This window comes from Canis lupus, chromosome 3 (genome assembly GCF_048164855.1).
Source record: "Canis lupus baileyi chromosome 3, mCanLup2.hap1, whole genome shotgun sequence".
NCBI lineage: Eukaryota > Metazoa > Chordata > Mammalia > Carnivora > Canidae > Canis > Canis lupus.
Window position 1 is genome coordinate 42,469,510 of NC_132840.1, and position 21,782 is coordinate 42,491,291.

General features: G+C 44.0%; 1 protein-coding gene across 9 annotated transcripts in view; it reads left to right on the forward strand.

Moving 5' to 3' along the window:
- Window positions 1-21,782, forward strand: part of PGM1 (phosphoglucomutase 1) — a 157,697-nt gene that overhangs the window by 54,381 nt on the left and 81,534 nt on the right. For 4 of the 9 annotated variants that reach the window (XR_012028202.1, XR_012028200.1, XR_012028201.1 and 1 more), the window contains exons 9-11: window positions 1,990-2,173; window positions 4,722-4,856; window positions 7,732-7,839. Coding sequence is in view for 5 of the 9 variants with exons in the window: in XM_072820565.1 (XP_072676666.1) it covers window positions 1,990-2,173; window positions 4,722-4,856; window positions 7,732-7,821 (409 nt within the window). In the remaining 4 variants the exon portion in view is untranslated. Of the gene's footprint in view, window positions 1-1,989; window positions 2,174-4,721; window positions 4,857-7,731; window positions 8,376-9,454; window positions 9,625-10,770; window positions 15,774-21,782 lie in introns of those variants that run through there. The other 5 variants (XM_072820566.1, XM_072820562.1, XM_072820565.1 and 2 more) reach the window with 4 other exon arrangements.

Genomic DNA, 21,782 nt, shown 5'->3' on the forward strand with positions numbered 1-21,782 from the left:
ATCTCTGGATAGTCTCACAAGAATTAAACCTTAAGCAACTCAGCCTCCTTAATTAGAATGCTTTTCTCGACTTTAGAGACATTCATTGCTGTCTTTCTCCCTCAAGTCATTCTTTTGAGGATGGTATAAGTAAAAACTATCACATGGTACCGCAACAGTAGCCCTGAAAACCAAGACAAGGATCTCTACTTTCTAAGAACCAGAAAAACCTCGTAATTCAGAGCAGTAGTCATGAACTCTCTAGAGCCTAGAATGTCATGAAGACAGGACCGTGTCTGTTTTTGTGCTTCATGGGATCACCAAACACTTCACTCATAGTGACACTGTAAATATGCTTTGAATAAATAAATGAATGAATTAACAAGTGAATAGTAGCCACAATGGAATAAGGTTATGAAGGTTTGTTCAGAGAAGGGATCACTCTTGAATCAGTTAAAAGCCTCCTTCTAAAAATCATTTTAACATATTTTTGTTAATTTCAAGTACAGCTAACTATCACAAATAAAGTCTCTAGAACCTGCATTTAGGCACTTTGTGTGCATTCTTTCATGCCAGCCTCAAAACATTTATTGATAAGGCAACAGATTTTGCTAGATGAAGCAACTTGCTCATAGTTGCACAGTTAGTAAGTGATAGAGGCTAGATTCGTAGGTAGTTCTGATGCCAAAATCCAGATTCTTTTGATTGTGCCCTTTTGTGTCTAGGATTTATAGAGCGCTTCCCTCAAACACCCAAAGGTCACAGATGTAAAGCACAAACACCTGGTTATAATTTCTTGCTGTTTATCATTTTAACTAGGGGAAAAAGCTGACTTAAAGATTAAGGAGACTGTTGTCCTTGATTCATAGAATCCTGGAGCCAGAACAGGTTGGCCTTAATTCTCCAGTATTTCTCATGTCTCAGAGGTGTCATCTTGCACATATCATATTTGTTTCACTATCGCAAATAAATATAGACTTTGCTGTCTTGAGCTTCTAAAAAAATAACTCTCTCAAGAGGGTCAAGAAAAGCCACCTGTTGGGGATCCCTGGCTGGCTAAGTGGTTTAGCGCCTGCCTTTGGCCCAGGGCGTGATCCTGGAGACCTGGAATCGAGTCCCACGTTAGGCTCCCTGCATGGAGCCTGCTTCTCCCTCTGCCTGAGTCTCTGCCTCTCTCTCTGTCTCTGTCTCTCATGAATAAATAAATAACATCTTTAAAAAAAAAAAAAGGGAAAAAGAAAAGCCACCTGTAAGAGTCTTTAACTTCATAAGAAAGAAATCAAGAACAGTTCTTAGAGTAATAATAATAGTCATAACAGTCAGAATTTCTTTTTCTTTTTTTTTTTTTTTGACATTTCTGTGTCTACACCAGCTCTTCTCTGCCAGGGTGAACCCAAAGCAGTTTGGACCAGAATCCACCTTCACTGATAGGACAGGGGTGTTTCAGATATAAAGAGTTAGGGTTTAGCCACTTCTATCTAGTCAGTGAAAACTTGGCCTCCCTTTAGGAAGCTCCTGTGGAGACTGGAACTCTCCTTCACCAAAATCTCAGCAGCCTCAGGCAGGTCCCAGACTGGGAACCATCTCAGCATTTATCCCAAAGAAACTCTAGGAGTTTGGAAGAGAAATGCCTGACTCATGTGTTTCTTGATGCAGAGTCCTCTAGGGAGAGCATTGCATTTAATGATACCTCCTCAGGATGCAGTGATTAAATGTTAGACTTTCTCAAAAGCCTTTGAAGCTTCTAGAGCGAGCTTGTTCTGTAGAAAAGCCAAGATGGGGGTTTTCTGTTTACTCGGAATCTCTTAAACCTTCCCTGAAATCCTGCAAAGCCTTCTTCTCATCCCTGATCTGCTCCCTCCCCAGAGATGGACAAGCTCAGCCTTTTGCCAGCTTCTTCTAAAGTTAGGAGGTTTTAGGGGAGGGCCAAACAAATGATGAAGAAAGTCGTAATCTACCTCAGTGTGATCTGAAGTCAGTGCATGGCCCGACCTTTGTGACTTCTTGCAGGTATGATTATGAGGAGGTGGAGGCTGAGGGTGCCAACAAAATGATGAAGGACTTGGAGGCCCTGATATCTGATCGCTCCTTCGTGGGCAAACAGTTCTCAGTGGGTGACAAAGTTTACACCGTGGAGAAAATTGATAACTTTGAATACAGTGATCCAGTGGATGGAAGCGTTTCAAGGAATCAGGTAGGAACAGATTTATGTGTAGTGGGAGAGAGGCCTCAGAGCTTCATCTCTGAAATCTCAAGAGAATAAGGCAAAAAGCCACTTAATCCTTCGTCCTTTGCTACCTTTTTTTTTTTTTTTTAAATGATTGCCAGCTTTTTGCTGGGTTACATATAACTTGCAAATATACTTGTAGGGAAAATGCCCTGATTCTGTGTACTCCCCTACGGCCCTCATTCTGAGATTCTTAGCCTTGGCTCCAGAGGGATTTTTACATCCCCCAGAATTTTGTGCAAGACATGTGTTGAGTGCATGTGCAGAAGGGAGACCTAGAATCTAAAGCTGAAAAGGTGAACTACTGCCTTAGCTACCAATCCCCTTTTTTCTCTCAAGAGATTATAGTGGAATGCCAGCCACGAGAGTGGCATTATCATAGACGTTTCTCTGGTATGTCCTAATTTCTAAAAAAAAAAAAAAAAAAGGAGAGAGAAGAAGAAGAAAATAATTGATGAGGCGTTCTAGACTTAGAAATGTTAGATAGCTGTTACTGTCGGCAGCACGTGACTTGCAGCCAGTCCTAACACAGCAGTGCATAAGCAAGACATCTCAGTTGAGAACCTGGACCCTGTCTGGATACAGACAGAGCTGTTAGGGTTTCCCTCATTGGGTGCCAGAGACCCAGGGTTGCAGGCTGGGTTGGTCCTTGACCAGGTTTCTCACAAATACCCAGGGCCTGGGGTCCTCTCTCCTCTGGTTCTGCTGTTGTCACAGGTTAGACTCACCACTGATAATTTAGAAGCAGAGATAATAAAGAGGGAAATGAAAATTCTTTTACAGCTTTCCAGGTTGCTTTTTTCATGGACCTAGATTTTTGGCCTGGTCCTTCTCAAGGCATCCAACAACTTTGAAGGAGATGGACCGCAGGATTGATTTAGTGTCTGTCTGGAGAGCAGGCAATGGATGGGTGGTTGGAGCATGGCCACAGCGACCCTCAGCGCCAGAAGTGTCCCATCCTCAAAATGCTAGCACAGTAGGCTTTTTCCCTATGCCTTTTCACCCCCTGTGAGAACTCTGGGTCCAGTATAGATGATTGTAAGCAATATCTGAGATAATTGGAAAAAGAGAGGTCAGGGGTAGAGTAGGAAGTAGGTATGGAAAAGGGAAAGTGGGGTCCAGAGGATGGCAGCGTATAAGTTTTTGTAGAGAAGCCTTCAGAGAGAAAGTGGGCAATTAGGGAAAGTAAACCCCAACTCTACAGTGTACCCAACATCTGTGAGGAAGGAGGAGGGGAGCTGAGGTGAATGTGGGATGGGTGTCGGCATGAGCACGGGTACTGCTCTCTGCACTCTGTGAGGAAGGACTCAACAGCTTCATGTTCTATAATCAGAAAGTCTGAGCATCTAAATAGAAGACCAGGTAGGAGGGAGAATCTTCCAAAGTAGATATAGCATCTACCATCAAGTGAAAAGAATTTGGAAGCTTCAAGTTGAAGCTGTGGGAGAGGTAGACCAACCTGGTAGGTTTCTAGAAGCAAGAAACGATAAATGAGAATTAACGGTATCCTCCCCCTTGATGATGACTGAATCAGGAAGGTACTTCAAGTGTTTCATCTGCTATCTTTACTGCCGAATGGCACGATGAAACATGGGGTGGGATTTGGTGACAAGCAGAGCTGTCTTTGGTGACACTGAGGAGCAGTGTCTTTCCTCCTGGTTGGTTTTTGACTTTATGTGAAATTCTTCTTTGTATGGAAGGATGATGGGCTCACGAAGACAAGAGAGTTCTCAGATAACTGTCTTGCTGAACTTTCGTACCTCAGATGACAAAATACCTACCCAAGAGTCTTCAACCTCAAGTCCCCTGAAGTAAGAAGATTCTTGAGGATGAGAGATGCTGCCAGGAGGGAAAGAAGAAGGCAGCAGGGGGTCAGGGGCATGGGTTTGGCATGGCGCCCACACACACCCTGCTTGGAGGCCTCAGGCCTGGAGGGGAGGGGAGGGGAGGTGATCACTCAATCCTGCTTGCTAGGTTGGGAATAGCTGGCTTCATGTGAGGGCATGTGGCCCATGTTCTCTGTTTGAGGCTCTTTATTGGCGACTTGCAAAGAGGTCTTCCTCTCATCTGTCTGGAATCTATTCTGCTCTGGTTTCAGCCCATTCTGCCCAGGTTTTCCTCCTGATCTGGGGGTCAAATTTCTGCATCTAGCGACTTATTTGTTTACTTATTAGGCTTCAAACTGGAATGGTTAGTCCATAAATTACAGGGAAGTGGGGAGAGGCAAGGGAGGGAAGGCCTGTGTCATACAGCACCTCTAGGCCCTGGATCAGATTTCCCACCTGACCCTGAGAATGCTTCTCTCCCCATGAGCTCAGTCCCCCTTGGCTGGACGCAGTGACAGTCTGACCAGGGCAGGATCATGATGCTTAACTGCTGTCATTTATCACAGATATAATCCTCCAATTGATCAAGTATGGATGAAATTAGATCTCCAGGCTAATCCCTTGTAATTTGCCAGTCTTCAGTTTCCCTTCCAGCGAGTGAGGAAAACATCTCTGCTTATCCTCTCCAGGGCTTGCGGCTCATTTTTGCGGATGGCTCTCGCATCATCTTCCGACTGAGCGGCACTGGGAGTGCAGGAGCCACCATTCGTCTGTACATCGACAGCTATGAGAAGGACATCGCCAAGATCTACCAGGACCCTCAGGTGATGCCCAAGCCCTGTGCCCTGACTGGCTCATTCCGTTGGAGGGAATGATGGTAGTAGCACTATTTCTCAAATGGTCAAACACGTGTGCTCACTTTTCTCCGTGTCTCCTTCAGTACATCGTAACAACAGTTAAGAGCTAACAATTATCTCAGCATTTTCTATTTGCCAAGTTCTGTTCTAAACCCATTACCGAAATGGAGGTACTCATTTAAGTCTCAAATGAGGTAGACTCTATTATTTTCCCTGCTAGAGATAAAGAAACAGAGAAAGATGAAGTGGCAGCTAATAGGGTCACATGCCTGGTAAGCAGCGATTCAGGATAACTCATCTTTATTTTTTCTAAAGATTTTATTTATTCATGAGAGACATAGAAAAACAGAGGCAGAGACATAGGCAGAGGGAGAAGCAGGATCCCCAGGGAGCCTGATGTGGGACTCGATCCCAGGGCCCCAGGATCACGACCGGAGATAACGGCAGACACTCAACCGCTGAGCCACCCAGGTGTCCCAGGATAAGTCATCTTTAAATCAGCTCCTCTTTTGGCATTCTGGTCTGTCACTGGTCACTTGCCGCTTTGCTTGGGCTGATAGCCTTTTCTGGCAGAGCACACACTGGTTCCAGATTTGGTGGTGGGGCAGAGAGTTTCATGACCCAGCAACAAATGTCTATGTGGAAGAGTCTGCAGACTTGAAGCCTGGTGCTTTGGACTCCCAGCTGCCCAGGGTCTCCAGAAGTATGTCAGAGTGAGGAGGGTCCCTGGAGCCAGGGCTGGGGCAGAAAACTGGGATGACAGCCACTCTAAGGGAGGAGCCACTGGGAGACTATGACCCACAGGGGACTTTCACCTCATTTGTTCCTCACACAATGATCTTGACAAATGCTCCCCAACCAGAGTTCTGTAGCCAAAAGAATTGTAGGAGGTCCTGTGGTACATTAACCCCTTCTTCAGGATTCATAACACACTGTACCTTGAGGACTCTGGGAGAACTTACAGGAAAGACCCCCGTGAAAGTGGCATTTCACTATGCTTATTATTCCACAAAGATTTTTTCTTCTAACACCTGATTAAAATCCTCGGAAACTCATTTGGACAACCTTGGCATAGCAGTTTTGAGCATAAATTTTGGGTTTAGAAAGATCTTGTTTTTTTGTTTTTTTTTTTTTTTTAAGATTTTATTTATTCATGAGAGACAGAAAGGGAGAGAGAGAGAGAGGCAGAGACACAGGCAGAGGGAGAAGCAGGCCCCATGCAGGGAGCCCGACGTGGGACTCGATCCCAGGTCTTCAGGATCACGCCCTGGGCTGAAGGTGGCGCTAAACCGCTGAGCCACCTGGGCTGCCCAGATCTTGTTTTCTGATTCAGCTCCTGCTACCTGAGTAGCTGTGTGTCTGTGGGCAAGGCGTTTCAGTGCTCTGAGCCTTGGTTTCCTGGCAGAACATGACCTACTTCTCAGAGTTACTATAGGGATTTAAGGAGACACGGGGTGCAAAATTCTAAACATTGTGCCTGGCACATGGGATTAGCTTTTGAGGAAGCTCTTAGAGTTATTTTTATTATAAAAAAAGAGGGAGGTGAGAGGATGCTTCACTTTTACATTTTTTACGGTGGCCAGACTTCAGTTTCAGTCATTACCTGATCTCTGTTGTGCTACAGGTGTCCCTAAAACTTAAACCAAAGGCAGTGGTGTCTGCATTGTAGACCCACAAAATAATAGAGCAAGAGGGAAAAAAGCAGGGAATTGTGTTTTTTGTCTTAATACCTGGCATGTGGTAGATAATAATGAATGAAAGATGAAACATAGTCCTTGAAACATAGTCCTCTGGAGGTGAGAGGGAAATGGGGGAGGAAGGAGGGAGGTAGGTGGGAGGGAAAAGGGGAGGAAAGCGAGAAGGGAAAGGGAGAGGAGGAGGGGGGAGGGCTCTGAAGGGTATGTGGTGCCCACATTGCCTAGGTGTACCACCGTTCCAGCTAGGAGATGCCTTCCCTTACTCTGGAGCTACTGGGCCTCAGCCTCGGCCCTTAATGGGACCATTGGAGCCCCAAGGGGAAAGGCAAGTGGTGTGGTCAGCATACGGAGCTGCTTCTCCAGCTTTCATCCAGGAATAATGAGTTGGTGGAGATTAAGATGAGGGAAAGTAACAGCGGGCAGTAGGAAATGAACTATTCGTGGCTCTGTCCTTGAGTCATTTGGTTAAATCACTTCATGTTTTTAGGTACCAGTTTACTCATCTCTAAAGTGGGCCGTTGAGCTAGAGAAGTGGTCTTTAAAAATTTTTTTAATTAAAAAATATTAAATAATATTTATAAAATATAATGTTCTATTATTCTGCAACAGCAGAGTTCTTTTATTTTTTTCCCCCTAAGTGAGAGGTAGTTGGGAGGGTAGTGCTGTCACATTTTGGAAAGATCTCTTTGGGTACAGTGGAGGAAACAAAGTGGAGGATGCAGAAGTGGAAGTGGAAGCACTATTGTTCCAGGTGAGAAAGAGAATGTTGATTAGGCAAGATCTGTGGCCCCAGGATGGAAAGAAATGGTCGCTGTTGAGAGATACTTAGAAAGGTAAAAGCCACTTAGGCTTATGAATAAATTGGACAAGGGGGATATGGGAGACGAAAAGGGTCAAGTGTAACTCTAAGTTGTTCATTAGCTTTACATGATAGACTGAGGTGTTGAGTCACTGAGATAGGGAATGCTGGAAGCAGATTTTAGGGAGAAAGATCACATCTTTGTGTTTAGACTTACAGAGTTTGAGGAGACTTTGGAATATGGGAGGAGGCAGTTAGATGACTCTTGGAGACAGTCTTGGGGCTGGTACTATGGCTCTGTGTCTAGAGAAAGTAATGGAAAAGATTCTCCTTGTGTCTCCCTCAGGTCATGTTGGCCCCCCTTATTTCCATTGCTCTGAAGGTGTCCCAACTCCAAGAGAAGACAGGACGCACTGCACCCACCGTTATCACCTAAGAAGACAGGCCAGATGCGGTACGTCTCTCTACCCTAGGACCCTCCAAGTCATCTGATGGAAGAGCATGGACACAAACAAAATGTATTCACCCAGGCTTTTTAGGATTTGGTGTTTTCTACTAACCAGTTGTTGATGAATGGCATATTAGTGCAACACTGCCGATTGAGATGCCATGAGGGAAAGAGGACCCAGGGGCTTTTGCTAATGTCCCTCCCTTTTCATGCCCCTAGGCCCTGCTGTTGTATGGGTTTTGTCTCCCTAGCACCACCTTCTGTTTACAATGTGAGATGGAGGTTGAACATCAGCTAGTGAGGCCATTTCTCATCCTTAGGATGTGCCAATGAAATGACAGCACAAGTTCCTTTCTCTTTGGTGAATTCTTCCCCCATTAATTGTTTACATGTGATCCAGCAAAATGCAATTTCTGGTGCCTTCTCTCTGATCTGTTCTTTCCTCAGAGTGAGACGTACTTGTCTACAGATTTCTGCCTTGTTTTGCCACATAGTCCCATTCACACGAATATTTTGGGATATTAAAGCAAAATAAGCCACTATTTCTTGATGTCTTTTTTTTCTTAACTTCAAAATGCTCTCTCAGAAAAGAAAGTAGATTTTTTTTTTTAAAGAAGGTATTGTGTTTTGTTGGATGTCCTAGCTAGAAAACAAAATGTTCTCTGTGCTAGGTTTAAAATTCTTATATTCAGGAACTGTAATTTCATATCTTGGTAGGGTCAACTGAGCCCTGGATCCATCTGAGGCAGATAAAGTAAGCACAACATAGTTAATTTGGAATGAAGAAAAGCAAGATGATTTTTAGGAGATCTTTTTGTTTGTTTTTCAGGAGATATTAAATAGCAAGCACGGTCATGTGCCTTGTGGTGTTGAGATACCATAATGCCTATTGAGAGGACAGAAGCAGAACTCTTAGAATCTGAGAGCAGGATTACTGGCATTTGGCTGGATATCTTGAGCCCTTTGGCATCTTACTCATCTTAGAACAATTATTATCTTTAATTAAAGATTTTATTTATTTGAGAGAGAGAGCACGAGCAGGGGAGAGGGAGAAGTAGAATTCCCTGCTGAGCAGGGAGCTCGACATGGGGCTCCATCCCAGGATCCTAGGATCATGACCTGAGCTGAAGGCAGGTGCTTAACCAACTGAGCTACCCAGGCACCCCATCTTAAAACATTTATATTCAACCCATGAGTGTAATGTGGTAGTTAAAATCATAGTTTGGGGAGCCAATAGACCTGAGTTTGAATCCTTCTTGAGACTTTGAGTCACCTTTGAATATGTTCTCAGTATCTTTAAAATTGGGAGGAAGGGGTGCCTGGCTGGTTCAGTTGTGGAGTTGCAACTCTTGATCTCAGGATTGTGAGTTTCAAGCCCCTCATTGGACATGGAGCCTACTTTTAAAAAACATTTTAAAAAATCAGGATGAAAATAGTTCCTACTTTATAGGGTCATTGAGAGTGAACCTGTGTAAAGCAGTGGGCACTTTATCTATCTAGCTCACGGTAGGTTATCAAGTGGAAATTAAGATTAGGTTTATAATACTGTTTCAAGATTTTAAGGTGTTAGGAAAAAAGAAACTGTAACATTAACACTTGTAATGCATTTTATGGTTTACAGGGCATTTCCACAAAGTCATCTTGCCATACAGACTATGCCAGAGAGGCAGCTCAGCCCTGTACCCTTCCTCCACCCAGAGTGCACTCCCTGCTCCAGGTGACAGGGTCTCTGGGGTAAGATTTCCAGTGTTGTCACTTCACAAGAGGGTCTAGCCCAGCAAACAGAACTCAGTTTTCACAAAGATGAGAGGAAGCTGAGTGCTTATTGAACATTAAATGTCAGACGTTGTTCTGAGTGCTTTCCACATACTCTTTTTTTTTTAAGTTTTTTTATTTTTTAAGTTTTTTAAATTTATTTATGATAGTCACAGAGAGAGAGAGAGAGAGAGAGAGAGAGGCAGAGACATAGGCAGAGGGAGAAGCAGGCTCCATGCACCAGGAGCCCGACGTGGGATTCGATCTCAGGTCTCCAGGATCGTGCCCTGGGCCAAAGGCAGGCGCTAAACCGCTGCGCCACCCAGGGATCCTCCACATACTCTTTACATGCTGTCAGTCACTCTGTGAGGGACATACTCCAAATATTCCCTTTTTAGAGATGAGATCTGGTTACTTGCCCAATGTCGCGCCACTGGATAGTGGTGACATATACCCCGATGGTGAAGCTCTGTTCTGCACGGTTTGCCAATACTTTGTCTTGCCCTTTTTATTGACTGGCTACTTCAAACAGGTGAAAGAAAGGTTTGTGCAGTTGCACAAATGCCCCTGTATTTTATTTTTTAAGGGGTCATGTTGTGTGCCTTGGGTGCCAGAGAGTGTTAATTTTGGCATCAATGTCTCCACCACCCTCTGGCCCTGGGATCTTTTTTTTTTTTTTTTTTTTGAGAAACAGCATGCAGAGGGTGTGGGTAGAGGAGGGCAGAGGCAGAGGGAGAGAGAATCTGAAGCAGGCTCTGCACTTAGTGTGGGCTCGACATGGGGCTCAATCTCATGACCCTGAGATCATGACCTGAGCTGAAACCAAGAGTCAGACACCTTGGTTAACTGGCTGAGCCACCCAAGTGGCCCTGGCCCTGGGATCTTGATACTTGGGTATATCAGTCAGCTAGGAAATATATATTGATCCACATGAGGTGTGAGATGTCACAGGAGGGGAAGAATGTGTGGCACACAGTTACTGCCCTCCAGCTGCCCCTAAGGCTAGCAGAGGGAATGAAGGCCAGCACAAGTAGGAGACTGTACAGGAGAACTGCCTAACGAGCTGGGTAGGTAGTACTTGATGCTGGAATCCAGATTTTCTAAGCACCTATTCAGTTTCAGATGTTGGGCTCCAGGCTTGCTAGTAACCCTCCAAGCAAGACATTATTATTCCTGTTCTAGAGCTGAGACAACTGAAACAGAACAGAAGCCTGAGTAATTTACCCCAGGTTCCCAGCTACCATCATGTGGTGGAAGTGGGATTTTGAATGTGAATCTCACCGACTTCCCTGACCCTTTTCCTGACTCTCCATCTGTTGAATCAGCTGCAGAAACTCCCAAGTCTGTGGCCCCTGGAATGGCTTTAGAAATTTCTTCCAAAAAAAAAAAAAAAAAAAGAAAGAAAGAAAGAAAGAAAGAAATAATGAAAGAAAGAAAGAAAGAAAGAAAGAAAGAAAGAAAAAGAAAGAAAGAGGGAAAGAAAGAAAGAAAGAAAGAAAGAAAGAAAGAAAGAAAGAAAGAAAGAAAGAAAGAAAGAAAGAAAAGAAAGAAAGAAAGAAAGAAAGAAAGAAAGAAAGAAAGAAAGAAAGAAAGAAAGAAAGAAAGAAATTTCCTCTTCACCCCGGATCATAATTCAGCTGCTTTCCCTGACCCCATGTGGCTACAGGTTTGGGAGTTAAAAGCTCAGAGTGAAAGAGGGAGATGGCTGGGGCCAAGGAGCAGTGGGGATGGGCATGGGTAAGTACCACATTTCCTCTTTCTGTGGCTTCTAGAGATACACCCCAACACATGTGCCCGCCAGGAATGCTGGGGGATGGGGCCCTGAGAGGCAGGCAGACCAGCAGCCTGCAGCCAAGCTTCCCCGCCTGCCAGGATTGATGTGGTCTGTGAGTCAGGCCTGTTTTCTTTGGGGTGTGGTGGGGATTATAGTGAGAAAATTGGGTTGGAACTGTTGGAGCTAAACTCTGAAATTTCACATTTCCCCCTCCCTCTTGACATTCAGCTTTCATTTTGGAGAAGCAGATTCCAGTTCAGGGAAACTCCCCAGGTCCAAAAAATGGCCAGGCTTACAGGAGATGGGCCCTGCTTCAGAGAATGAAAACAAATACCAAGCTCTCTGCATTTCAGGGGGAGGCCAGTCCTTGATCCCTCTGCTTCCTCTGCCTCAGAGTTCATCCACTAGAGAAAAACTGGCCTTCCTGTAGCAGACACACCCCTCATGTTTTCACGTTCCGAACCCCCAGCAAGGGGGGGTATGATAGGAGTAATTGCAACCATTATGAACGGAGTCAAATCACCTTGCCTGAATGACTACAGAGATCCCCTCATGGCCTTGGGCCTCCATTCTTGCCCCTCTAGTCCATTCTCCATGTCATCAGCTAGGTGCTCTTTCCAATGCTAATGTCCAAATGCCTCTGTGTGTACAGCCTGTAAGGCCATATATCCTGCCTCCCGCCTTTCCCACCAGCTCCTTGTCCTCTGCTCTCTGCCTTACATTCAGACATACGGAGCCACCTGCAGTTTGCTGGAAATACTGTGCTCTGTTGTCTCCTTGTCTTTGTAGCTGCTCTTCTGTCTGCCTGGATCACTTTTCCCTTCCATCCCATCCTCCACCACATCCCTTTAACTCCTGCCTGTTCCTTAAACACTGTTTTCTCTAAGAAGCTTTCTCTGAGCCTCCAATGTCTGGTTTGGGAATTTGGGTATTCCTATAGAACCCTCCACATGGCACTTACCATGCTCCATGTTGATAGCCTGTTTTCTTTCCATTTTTCCTGCTGCCCTGGGAGCTCCTAGAAGGCAGGGACTGGTTTTTCATCAGTGTTGAACCAGGATCTGCCTCACACCCAGCACATAGCAAAAGTTCAAAAAGCAATTTTTGGAAAGAGTGAAGGAAATCTAATTGCATGGCAGGATGCTTTCTTCAGCTGTGACCCCCTGCCCTCACCCGGCCTGTGGGGTGTGATCATCTTCATTTTGCAGGTGATAAGTGAGTTGACCAACTTTCACAGTGAGTGAATAGCCAACTAGGAACTCTCATAAAGTTTAGAGGTTGGAAGTGAGAAAGCACCTGGGACAGAGGGTCTGGGTAGATAACAGCAGCAGATGGGAGATACGTGTGTCATGGTCACTCTGAATAAAACTTAAATTTAAATGTTAAGTATTTTATCTCCCATTGCTACAAAAGTTATTTGGGGGTAGGGTCGGGGAAGGGTTCTACCAAGTTAGCCTGGTAGGGAAAGAAGTTATTTTTCTTCAAGAAATAGAATCAACAAAGCCAGGCCCAAGTCCTGAAGACCACCTCCGAGCAGATTCATGGAAAGCAATGGGGTAAGGTAGGCACAGCAGCCCTGGGCCTCCCAGTGTTGGGGTGCACACAGTGTGTACCTTCTGGAAGAAGGAGAGACTTGTGTTGGTTCCCATTATGAGAGCAAAAAGCAATCTTACAATTTGGCATGTCATTATACAAAAGAAGTGAGGTCACTGCCAGCGAGAGTCTGTCTCATGTCTGTCTGCTTGTCCTGTGGGACTTTTGAGGGCTCTGGTTTGGTTTTCAACAAATGTGAAGACTCTACCTAGATCTGTTAAGTTGGATTTGCGGGTGTGGGCTAATAAGTATTTTGTAAAAAGCATGTCTTCGGTGATTCAGAGTGCTATTTTCCAGTTAAGAGTAGCAATCTGTTTGCTTTTCACGACAGCGTTTATTTTGTGAAAGTTCTTTATCTATTGCTTTCTGACTTCATTTTTGTACTGTGATTAGAAGGGCAATTATCATCCTAGATAAAGAAATAGAAACTCTGAGAGCTTACATGGCCTGTGCAGTCTCACAATCACAATGTAGAGAGCAGACCTGCCACCTCCAACCCTTGGTGTTTGGGATTCTTTTTCTAGTTTACCATTGTTATCAAACAAAGCACCCCCAAATCTAGTGTTGGTAAACTTGTGCATGATCTTATTATGCTCAGAGATTCTGCGGGTCAGGAAATCAGGGAACAGTGGAAATAGCTTGTCTGCCCTACAGTGTCTAGGTCCTCACCTGAGAAGACTCGACCAGCTGGGGAATGAGGAATGACTTAAATGCCCAGGGACTGGTATCATGTGGAGGCACCCGGACTGGAAGGGTGGGTTCAGTGGGAACTGTTGATGGACAGCTGCTCCAGTTCATGACCTCTTTAGCCTTGAGTTTCTCACAGCATGGTGCTAGCTACTTAGGAAGGAGCTTCTTCCCAAGAGCAAGTGTACCAAGAAAACCAGGCAGGAGCTGTGTTTTTCTTTCCTACCTACCTATATCCAACCGGTTTTGCCCAACTCACTCAGGCCGGCCCAGATTCAAGGGCAGGAGAGTTACATTCTACCAATCTTGGGGGGAGTGGCAAGGTCACATTGCAGAAGAGCATGTAAGACGGGAGCTCTTGTAGCTGTCTTTGGAAAATACAATACAATCTGTCACAATTTTCAAATTTTTTCCCAGTAAATAAGCCGTTCAGAGTCCTATGAATATGAGAAGAAATTTGATTTAGAAATTATTTTCACCAGGAGCATCCATCTCTCACTTATCTGAGTATAGACACGTGCTATCACCTCACATTCTCATACCCTGTACAGACATAATGAATCAATCGCAGCAGTATTTCAACTAAGCTCAGATGGGGCTCCAGCAACCTCAATACATTAGACAGGAAATAGTAATCAATTGCAGTGGGGAGATGAATGAAGACTTATTTGCTACTTGGGAATATTCTTACTTTCTGACCTTTACAATGTCTAACTAATACTTCACAGAGGGTGCAAAAGCCTATTTGAAAATAGATCAGTCTGTCTGTAAATTGATGAAAAATATGTGTCCAATAAGGAGAACATTAATGATTACTGTCAAATGAAATAAATCGCCATTGATTTCAGAAACAGCATAAAACATACTAATAAAATAATTTTACTGGTATTTTTAAACTCCGAAGTGAACTGGAGTTTGATTTCACTATTTTAAGGTAATGGACCCACCTTTTTCCTACACTTTGGTGTTTTCCATCTGCCACTTTGCTGCCTTGGCTATAATCATCCTCCATATCTGACTTCATGATTCCTACAGCTTGTATAGCACTTTTCAAAGCACTTCAGCTCACTGTCTCATTTCATCCTCAAAGCTGTCCTGTGCAATAGATTTGCAGTAAACCTGACATTTAGCAATCAGATTCTTTGCCCCAGAGTGTACAAATTACTACTACTACTGCTACTACTACTTTTACTACTACTACTACTACTACTACTACTATTACTACTACCACTAACATGTATCAATCACCTTATTAAATGACAAGGTGGATTGTCATTTAATTAAATTAAATCCTTATTACAGCCCTAAAGATGGGAATTATTAGCTCCATCTTACAGATGAGGAAATGGAGGCTATGAGAGATTAGGTAATTTGCCTAAATTTGAAATTAGCGAGTGGTAGAATTGAGATTTGAACCTGAGTTGATCAGATTATAAAGTCCAATAAAATCTGGAGCTAGAACAAAAGCCTCACTTCTGTTGGAAAATAATTTTTTCAGGTCTAATTTTTAAAATGAATTTGGCAAGATAAATTGATAATAAAATTTGATGTATATTCTTTTTACAAAATTTACTTATTTGAGAAAGGGGTGAAAGAGCAGGGGCAGAGATGGAGAGAATCTTGAACAGACTCTCTGCCAAGCATGGAGCCCCACAGAGGGCTTGATCTCACCACCCTGAGATCATGACCTGAACCAAAATGTCGAGTGTCGAGTTGGACACTCCACTGACTGAACCACCCAGGCACCCCAGTGTACAATTTGATAATATAATGTTTTCTACTGATGGATGGTGGTGGTCAGACATATTTATGCAACTGATAGTTGGGAAGGGGTCAAAGCTAGTTTAAAATAGAAGCCCAAGTTTAGGGGTCCCAAGTGTCCTCAGTAGGTCACCCCTTGCAGTGTGGTTGATTTATGGAAGAAAGACTTGGGGGTCTGTCCCATCTTTGTAGTCTCTCCAAACCAGTCTGATACTGGTTATTCTGTGGGGTAATTGCTTGGCATCATAAGAACAGCTCCTCTCAGAACCCCTAAATTCATGTTTATGTTCCTATCTCTGCTCATCTGCCTTGAGCATGCTTTCTATCATGTAGCAATTTCCAGAGAATAAAAGACTACCTTCAAAATGTCTTTTATGTGTGTGGATGGGTGGGAAGAGGACCTCTGACAACAGTGACCACGGATTCCTGCTTCAATATCCAGTATGACTGTGATCCCAGAGTGGGCCCACCATGAGCATTTGGGGTATAGTGACCACCATCTCACCTGCCCTGCAGTCCAATAGTGTCCTGACTTCCAGAGCAGGGGGACAGTGTTCAGCCCAGCTGGCTCCTTTCCAGCTGCCCTTTCCAGTTTTATCTCCAATCACAATCCACTTCTTCACTCCCTGTCTGTATTGTTCCCCAGGTATCTCATGCTTTTCCACATTGGCCTGACCTAGCTCATACTGTGCATCTGTTGGAAAATTTTTCCTTGTATCAGTGTCTTGTCTGCAGTGTCCCCATTCCTCTTCTTTTATTTTTTTTATGATTTTTATTTTTTATTTACTCATGAGAGACACAGAGGGAGAGAGAGGCAGAGACACAGGCAGAGGGAGAAGCAGGCTCCATGCAGGGAGCTCCATGTGGGACTGGATCCTGGGTCTCCAGGATCATGCTCTGGACTGAAGGTGGCGCCAAACTGCTGAGCCACCCGGCTGCCAGCCCCCATTCCTCTTCTAAGAGAAACTAGCTTCTGCTAGAAGGGAAGACACAACCATGCTTGGTACAATGAGACACCATCACATTTCCTGGTCACGTCTGCTTAGACCAGGGGTGAACTCCTGACTCAAGGGCAGCCAATCTACTGGCTAGTCAGCAACTCATCACCTATGACCTATGGCTTGGTTCAAAAGGATGAGTTAGAATAATCACACTTTCTATTGGAAATTTGAGGTAAGACAGGAACAAATTTGCTTGATTTGCCTTGCCAGGAGTAAGACTCTCTCCTTTGGGTGACCACAACACTTCATACCTCCTTACAGTAGTAGAAAAATGATGCCTTGCATTGTATTCCCAGGGACTAGTTCAATGCCTGTGAGTAGTAGGGACTCGATAAACGTGTAGTGAGTCCATAAACTCATGCAAGAAAAATTCACATTTCTTTTTATTTCAATACAATTTAAATCTGGCTCTGACCCTTATTCCAATAGGCTGCCAGGAATTTTTTTGTTGGACACTGTGTGTGATTTTTATTCCCATTTTCTACATCAAAAAGCAGAGGCACAGATAGTCTAGGTAACTTGATTGAAGTCACAGTTACAGTAAGTTTCAGATCTCTGAATGAAACACAGTAAGTCAAATTCTTGCTCTTAATCACTACCTCTCAGATTTCGTGTCCATCATTGTGATGCACTGATGAATGAATAAAATGCTCTTCTGACCTACAACTCCTTTCCACCATCAATTGGTTCCTCTCCGCATGTTTCTTCAGCACTTATTTCAATCATATTTAATCTATCCACACCTTTTGCAGAGAACTTCCCTAGTGTAGTAATTAGAATTAACAATGGGTACTTGCCTTAGGCCAGTTACTGTCAAAGGAATATAGAGAAATATTGACTAAATATGGTTGAAAATTATACATTTTGAAATCTTAATTCAAGGTGCTGTTGGTTCAGGAAGGGATTCTTTTTTTAAAGCCCAGATGCTTTCCTTTTTGAAAAATTTAACTTCAGAGTAAAATTTTCCAGATCAAGTCAAGCCTTAGAGTGCTTTCCTTTGGAAGTTGGAGCTTAAGTTACAAATTGGTATAGGTTCCAAATACTCTGGATATTTCCCATAGATAAAGTGAAGTGTGATGTGACATACCTAAGCAGTATGTTTATAAAAAAATTTTTAATGGATCTTACTCTCGTCATTCTCTGCCTGGTGATTTGGAATTATTTTGCAATATAGTGCATTAATATCACACTGGTAAAGAGGTTTCTGCTCCAAAATAGTAACACAGGAAGACCCTGAACTCACCTCCACAGACACCAAATCTACATGTACTGATAAAGCAATTCCTTCTGAAGAACTGAGGGCTGACTGAGCAGCTTTGGCACCCCAAAAATAGACCACACAGTGAACAGCAACAGAGAGGAGACGTGAAAATGAAGGGAACTCCTACCCTTCCCACCTCCATGCCATCAACTGCAGTGGGGAGGGATAATACTGAGCAATTGTGAGCTGATTTGTCTGCCCTGGGGAACAGGAAAAAAAAAACCATGGTTTAAAAAGGCAGTTAGAGGGGTGCCTGGGGCTCAGTCGGCCTTTGGCTGAGGTCATGATCCCAGGGTCCTGGGATCGAGCCCCACCTCGGGCTCCTTTCTTGGCAGGGAGTCTGCTTCTCCCTCTGCCTTTGCCTCTTGTCCCCCACTCCTGTTCTTTCTTTCTCTTTCTCAAATAAGTAAGTAAAAATTTTTAAAGGGCGACTAGAATATGAAGGTACCATCCCTAGAACTTGCTGAAAGTCAAGGGAGCCACTAGAACTCTCTCTGGGTCAGAGGGGCTGGCAAATGCCATGGTTTACATTCCCCTTCCACCTTGATAGATAGCAGCAGGGGCTGAGCATCATAGCCAGCCTGTCTCCTCAGGACACCCCTGTAGTGCTTACTATAGCTCTAACATCTTGCCAAAATGACACAGGTGCAAAGAACCCTGAACACTCCAGACCAACACCATTTCAGTTCCAGACAGCTTTCTACATCCTTGGAACAAAGTGCTCTGGGACCTCCAGGCTCATGCCTGTTTCAGTTCTAGCTGCCCCACCAGGTGCCCCTTGTGCAGAGCACCCTGAGAATGCCCAGCCCATCCCTGCCTTGGTTCTAGCCATCCTGCTAGGATGCCCCCTGCGTGGAGTCCCCTGGGGTACCTTGCTTGCACCCACTTTGGCTTTAGTTCTCCTGCCAAGACACTCTTTCTACTGGGGCTCTGGGACCATTCAGGCCCACTCCCCCTTCAGCTCCAGCCTTCCACCAGGGCAGCCCCAGCATGGAGTATCCCAAGACACCCAGCCCATCCAGCCACAGCTCCAGCCACCAGGCATGCACAGTCTCCATTGGGGACCATATGCATAAGACCATTCCTTCAAGTTTATGAGAAGTAGTTGTTCCACCTACATAGAAACGAACACAGAAAGTTAACCAAGATGAGGAGACAGAGGAATATGCTCCAAATGAAACAAGACAAAACCCTAGAAAAAGAACTAGATGAAACTGAGATAAACAATATTCCTGACAAAGACCTTAAAGCAATGGTCATAAAGATGCTCCCTGGACTGGAGAGAGGGGGTGGAAGAACTCATTGAGAATTTCAATGAAGAGAAAATATTAAAAAGTATCAACCAGAGTCGAAGAGTACGATAACTGAAGTGAGAAGTCCACTAGAGGGAATCAACAGTAGACTAGTGGATGCAGAAGCACAGATCAGTGATCTGGAATACAGGATGATGGAAAGCACACAAGCTGAACAGCAAAAAGAAAAAAATATTTTTAAATGAGGATAGGTTAGGGATCTCTTGGACAACATCAAGCAAACAAGCATTTACATTATAGGGGCCCCAGAAGGAAAAGAGAAAGAGAAAGAGGCAGAAAATTTATTTAAAGAGATAACAGCTGAAAATTTCCATAAGGTGGAACCAGATGACCCAAGGAGGCCCATACCATGACACCCAGTAATGAAAACATCAAAGGTTAAAGATAAAGAATTTTAAAAGCAGCAAGAGAGAAGCAAACAGGTATGTACAAGGGAATCCCCATGAGATTATCAGCTGATGTTTCAGCAGAAACTTTGCAGGCCAGACACAACTGGCAGGACATGTTCAAGTGTTGAAAGAATATTCCACCTGGCAAGGCTGTCATTCTGATTCAGAGGAAAGAAAAAGAGCCTCCCAGACAAACAAAAGTTAAAGGAATTCATCACCATTAGACTGGCCTTGCAAGAAATGTTATGGAGATTTCTTTAAGTGGAGTAAAAGGCCATAATTAGAAGTAAAATTATGAATTAAATGATGTAAACTATGATAATATACACATAAAACATGCCAGAGGGGAATTCAAAAAGTTCTTTTGGGGGCATCTGGTGGCTCAGTGGTTGAGCGTCTGCCTTTGGCTCAGGTCGTGATCCCAGGGTTCTGAGATTGAGTCTGGCATCAAGCTCCCTGCAGGAAGCTTGCTTCTCCCACTGCCTATGTCTCTGCCTCTCACTCTCTTTCTGTGTCTCTCATGAATAAATAAATAAAATCTGAAAAAAAAAAGATTTTTTAGAATGTGTTCAAACCTAAGTGACCATCAACTTCATGTAGACTGCGATATACTTAGGATGGTATATTAACCTTATGGTAACCAGAGACCCCAAACATACAATAGATACACAGAAAATAGAGTGAAAGCCAAGCTACAGAAAGCCACTACAGAAAGTCATCAGTCACAAGGAAAGAGAACAAGAGAAGAAAGAAGCATGGAAGAGCTACAAAAATAAGCAGAAAACAGTGAACAAAATGGCAATAAGGACCTACTTGTCCATAATTGCTTTAAATGTCATCGGCCTCAATGCTCCTTAGAGATAGAGTGGCAAAATGGATAAAAACCAAACACGTAGCCACATGCCGCCTGCAGGAGACTCACTGCAGAGGTAAAGACAAGGAGACTGGAAGTGGAAGGATGGGGAAGGATATCCATTCCCATGGAGCAATAAAATTGCACTGACAAAGGCAGTGTGGCGAGTTAGCTATTTTCCTCAGTGCTCTGTTAGAGGATTCTTACTATCCCTCTTTTCACTGATGAGGAAACTGAGGCCCAGAGAGGTTGTAAAACTTGTGCAAGGTCCAGTAGCTGTAAGTAGTAGTCAGCTACTCTAGAGTGCTGTTTTAAAAAAATGAATTATAACTCACATCCCATGAAATTCGCCCTTTTAGAGTATATGATTCATCTGTTTCTAGTGTATTCACCAGGTTGTACAATGTGCAACCATTGCCACTGTCCAATCCAGAATACTTTCTTTACCCCTAAAAAAAACTGGTACCTATTAGCAGTCTCTCCCCATTCCCTCATCCTTCCAGCCTGTAACCACAAATCTACTTTCTGTTTCTATGGTTACCTGATGTGAGAATTTCATATAAATAGAATTGTATGATTTGTAGCCTTTTGTGTCCTTAGAGCTTTCTTGTTATCTCTCAGTGGCAATGGGTGCTTTTTTTTTTTTCCTGGTCCATTATTTTGCCATTCACTGAAGCGCTCAACTTTATGTGTGGTATGGGTATAGGAAGAAGGTCAAGGCCAAAAAGCATTTGTGTCTTGGCCTAGTCTGTGGATGGAAAAAAGCCATCCCCTTGGAGGGGCACCTGGGTTGCTTAGTTAAGCATCTGACTTCAGCTCAAGTCATGAACTTGGGCTCCTGGGATTGGGCCCCAAATCAGGCTTCTCACTCAGCAAGGAGTCTGCTCATCCCTCTCCTTCTCCCTCTGCCCCTTCCCTTGCTCATGCTTGTGCTTGGTCTCTCATAAATAAATACATAAATACATAAATAAATACATAAACAAATAAATCTAAAAAAAGCCACCTCTTTGATACTTTATAAACATGAGTTTCTCATAGGTTTGGGTTGAAATTCATTCCACTTGCATGGTCCTAGAGCCACCAAATTTAAAAAGGGCTCCAGACTAGTCACACCCTTGGGGTATCTGGGAGAAACAAACATAGAACTTCTCTGGAGACCCTCAATCCAAGATATACCCAAAGGAAAGTCCCACTGAGCAAATGTTCACAATCCCAAGCTGAGGTTTCTGGCCATCTCTTTCCCCCATGATGACCACACAGACCTTCAACTGGCCACTAGGGCATTCCTGGCCCCATCCCAATCTGTTTCTGACCTTCCTAATTTCTGTCTTCAAGATTCCTCTTCCTATCTCTGTCCTGAACTGAGCCAGTGCTAGCCCTCAATGGCAATTCCCTGCAACAGGGACTGGGTCACGTGTTTGTGTGCAGCGAGGGCTGTAAGAATGGCAGGCCCAAGGCACTATGCAGGGCACACAGCCCAGGGCCTGAACCAACCTTTTTGTCCTCTGCTGTTAACAAAGCATATCTCCACGTGTGAGCTCATGGAGCTCATTGTCACCACT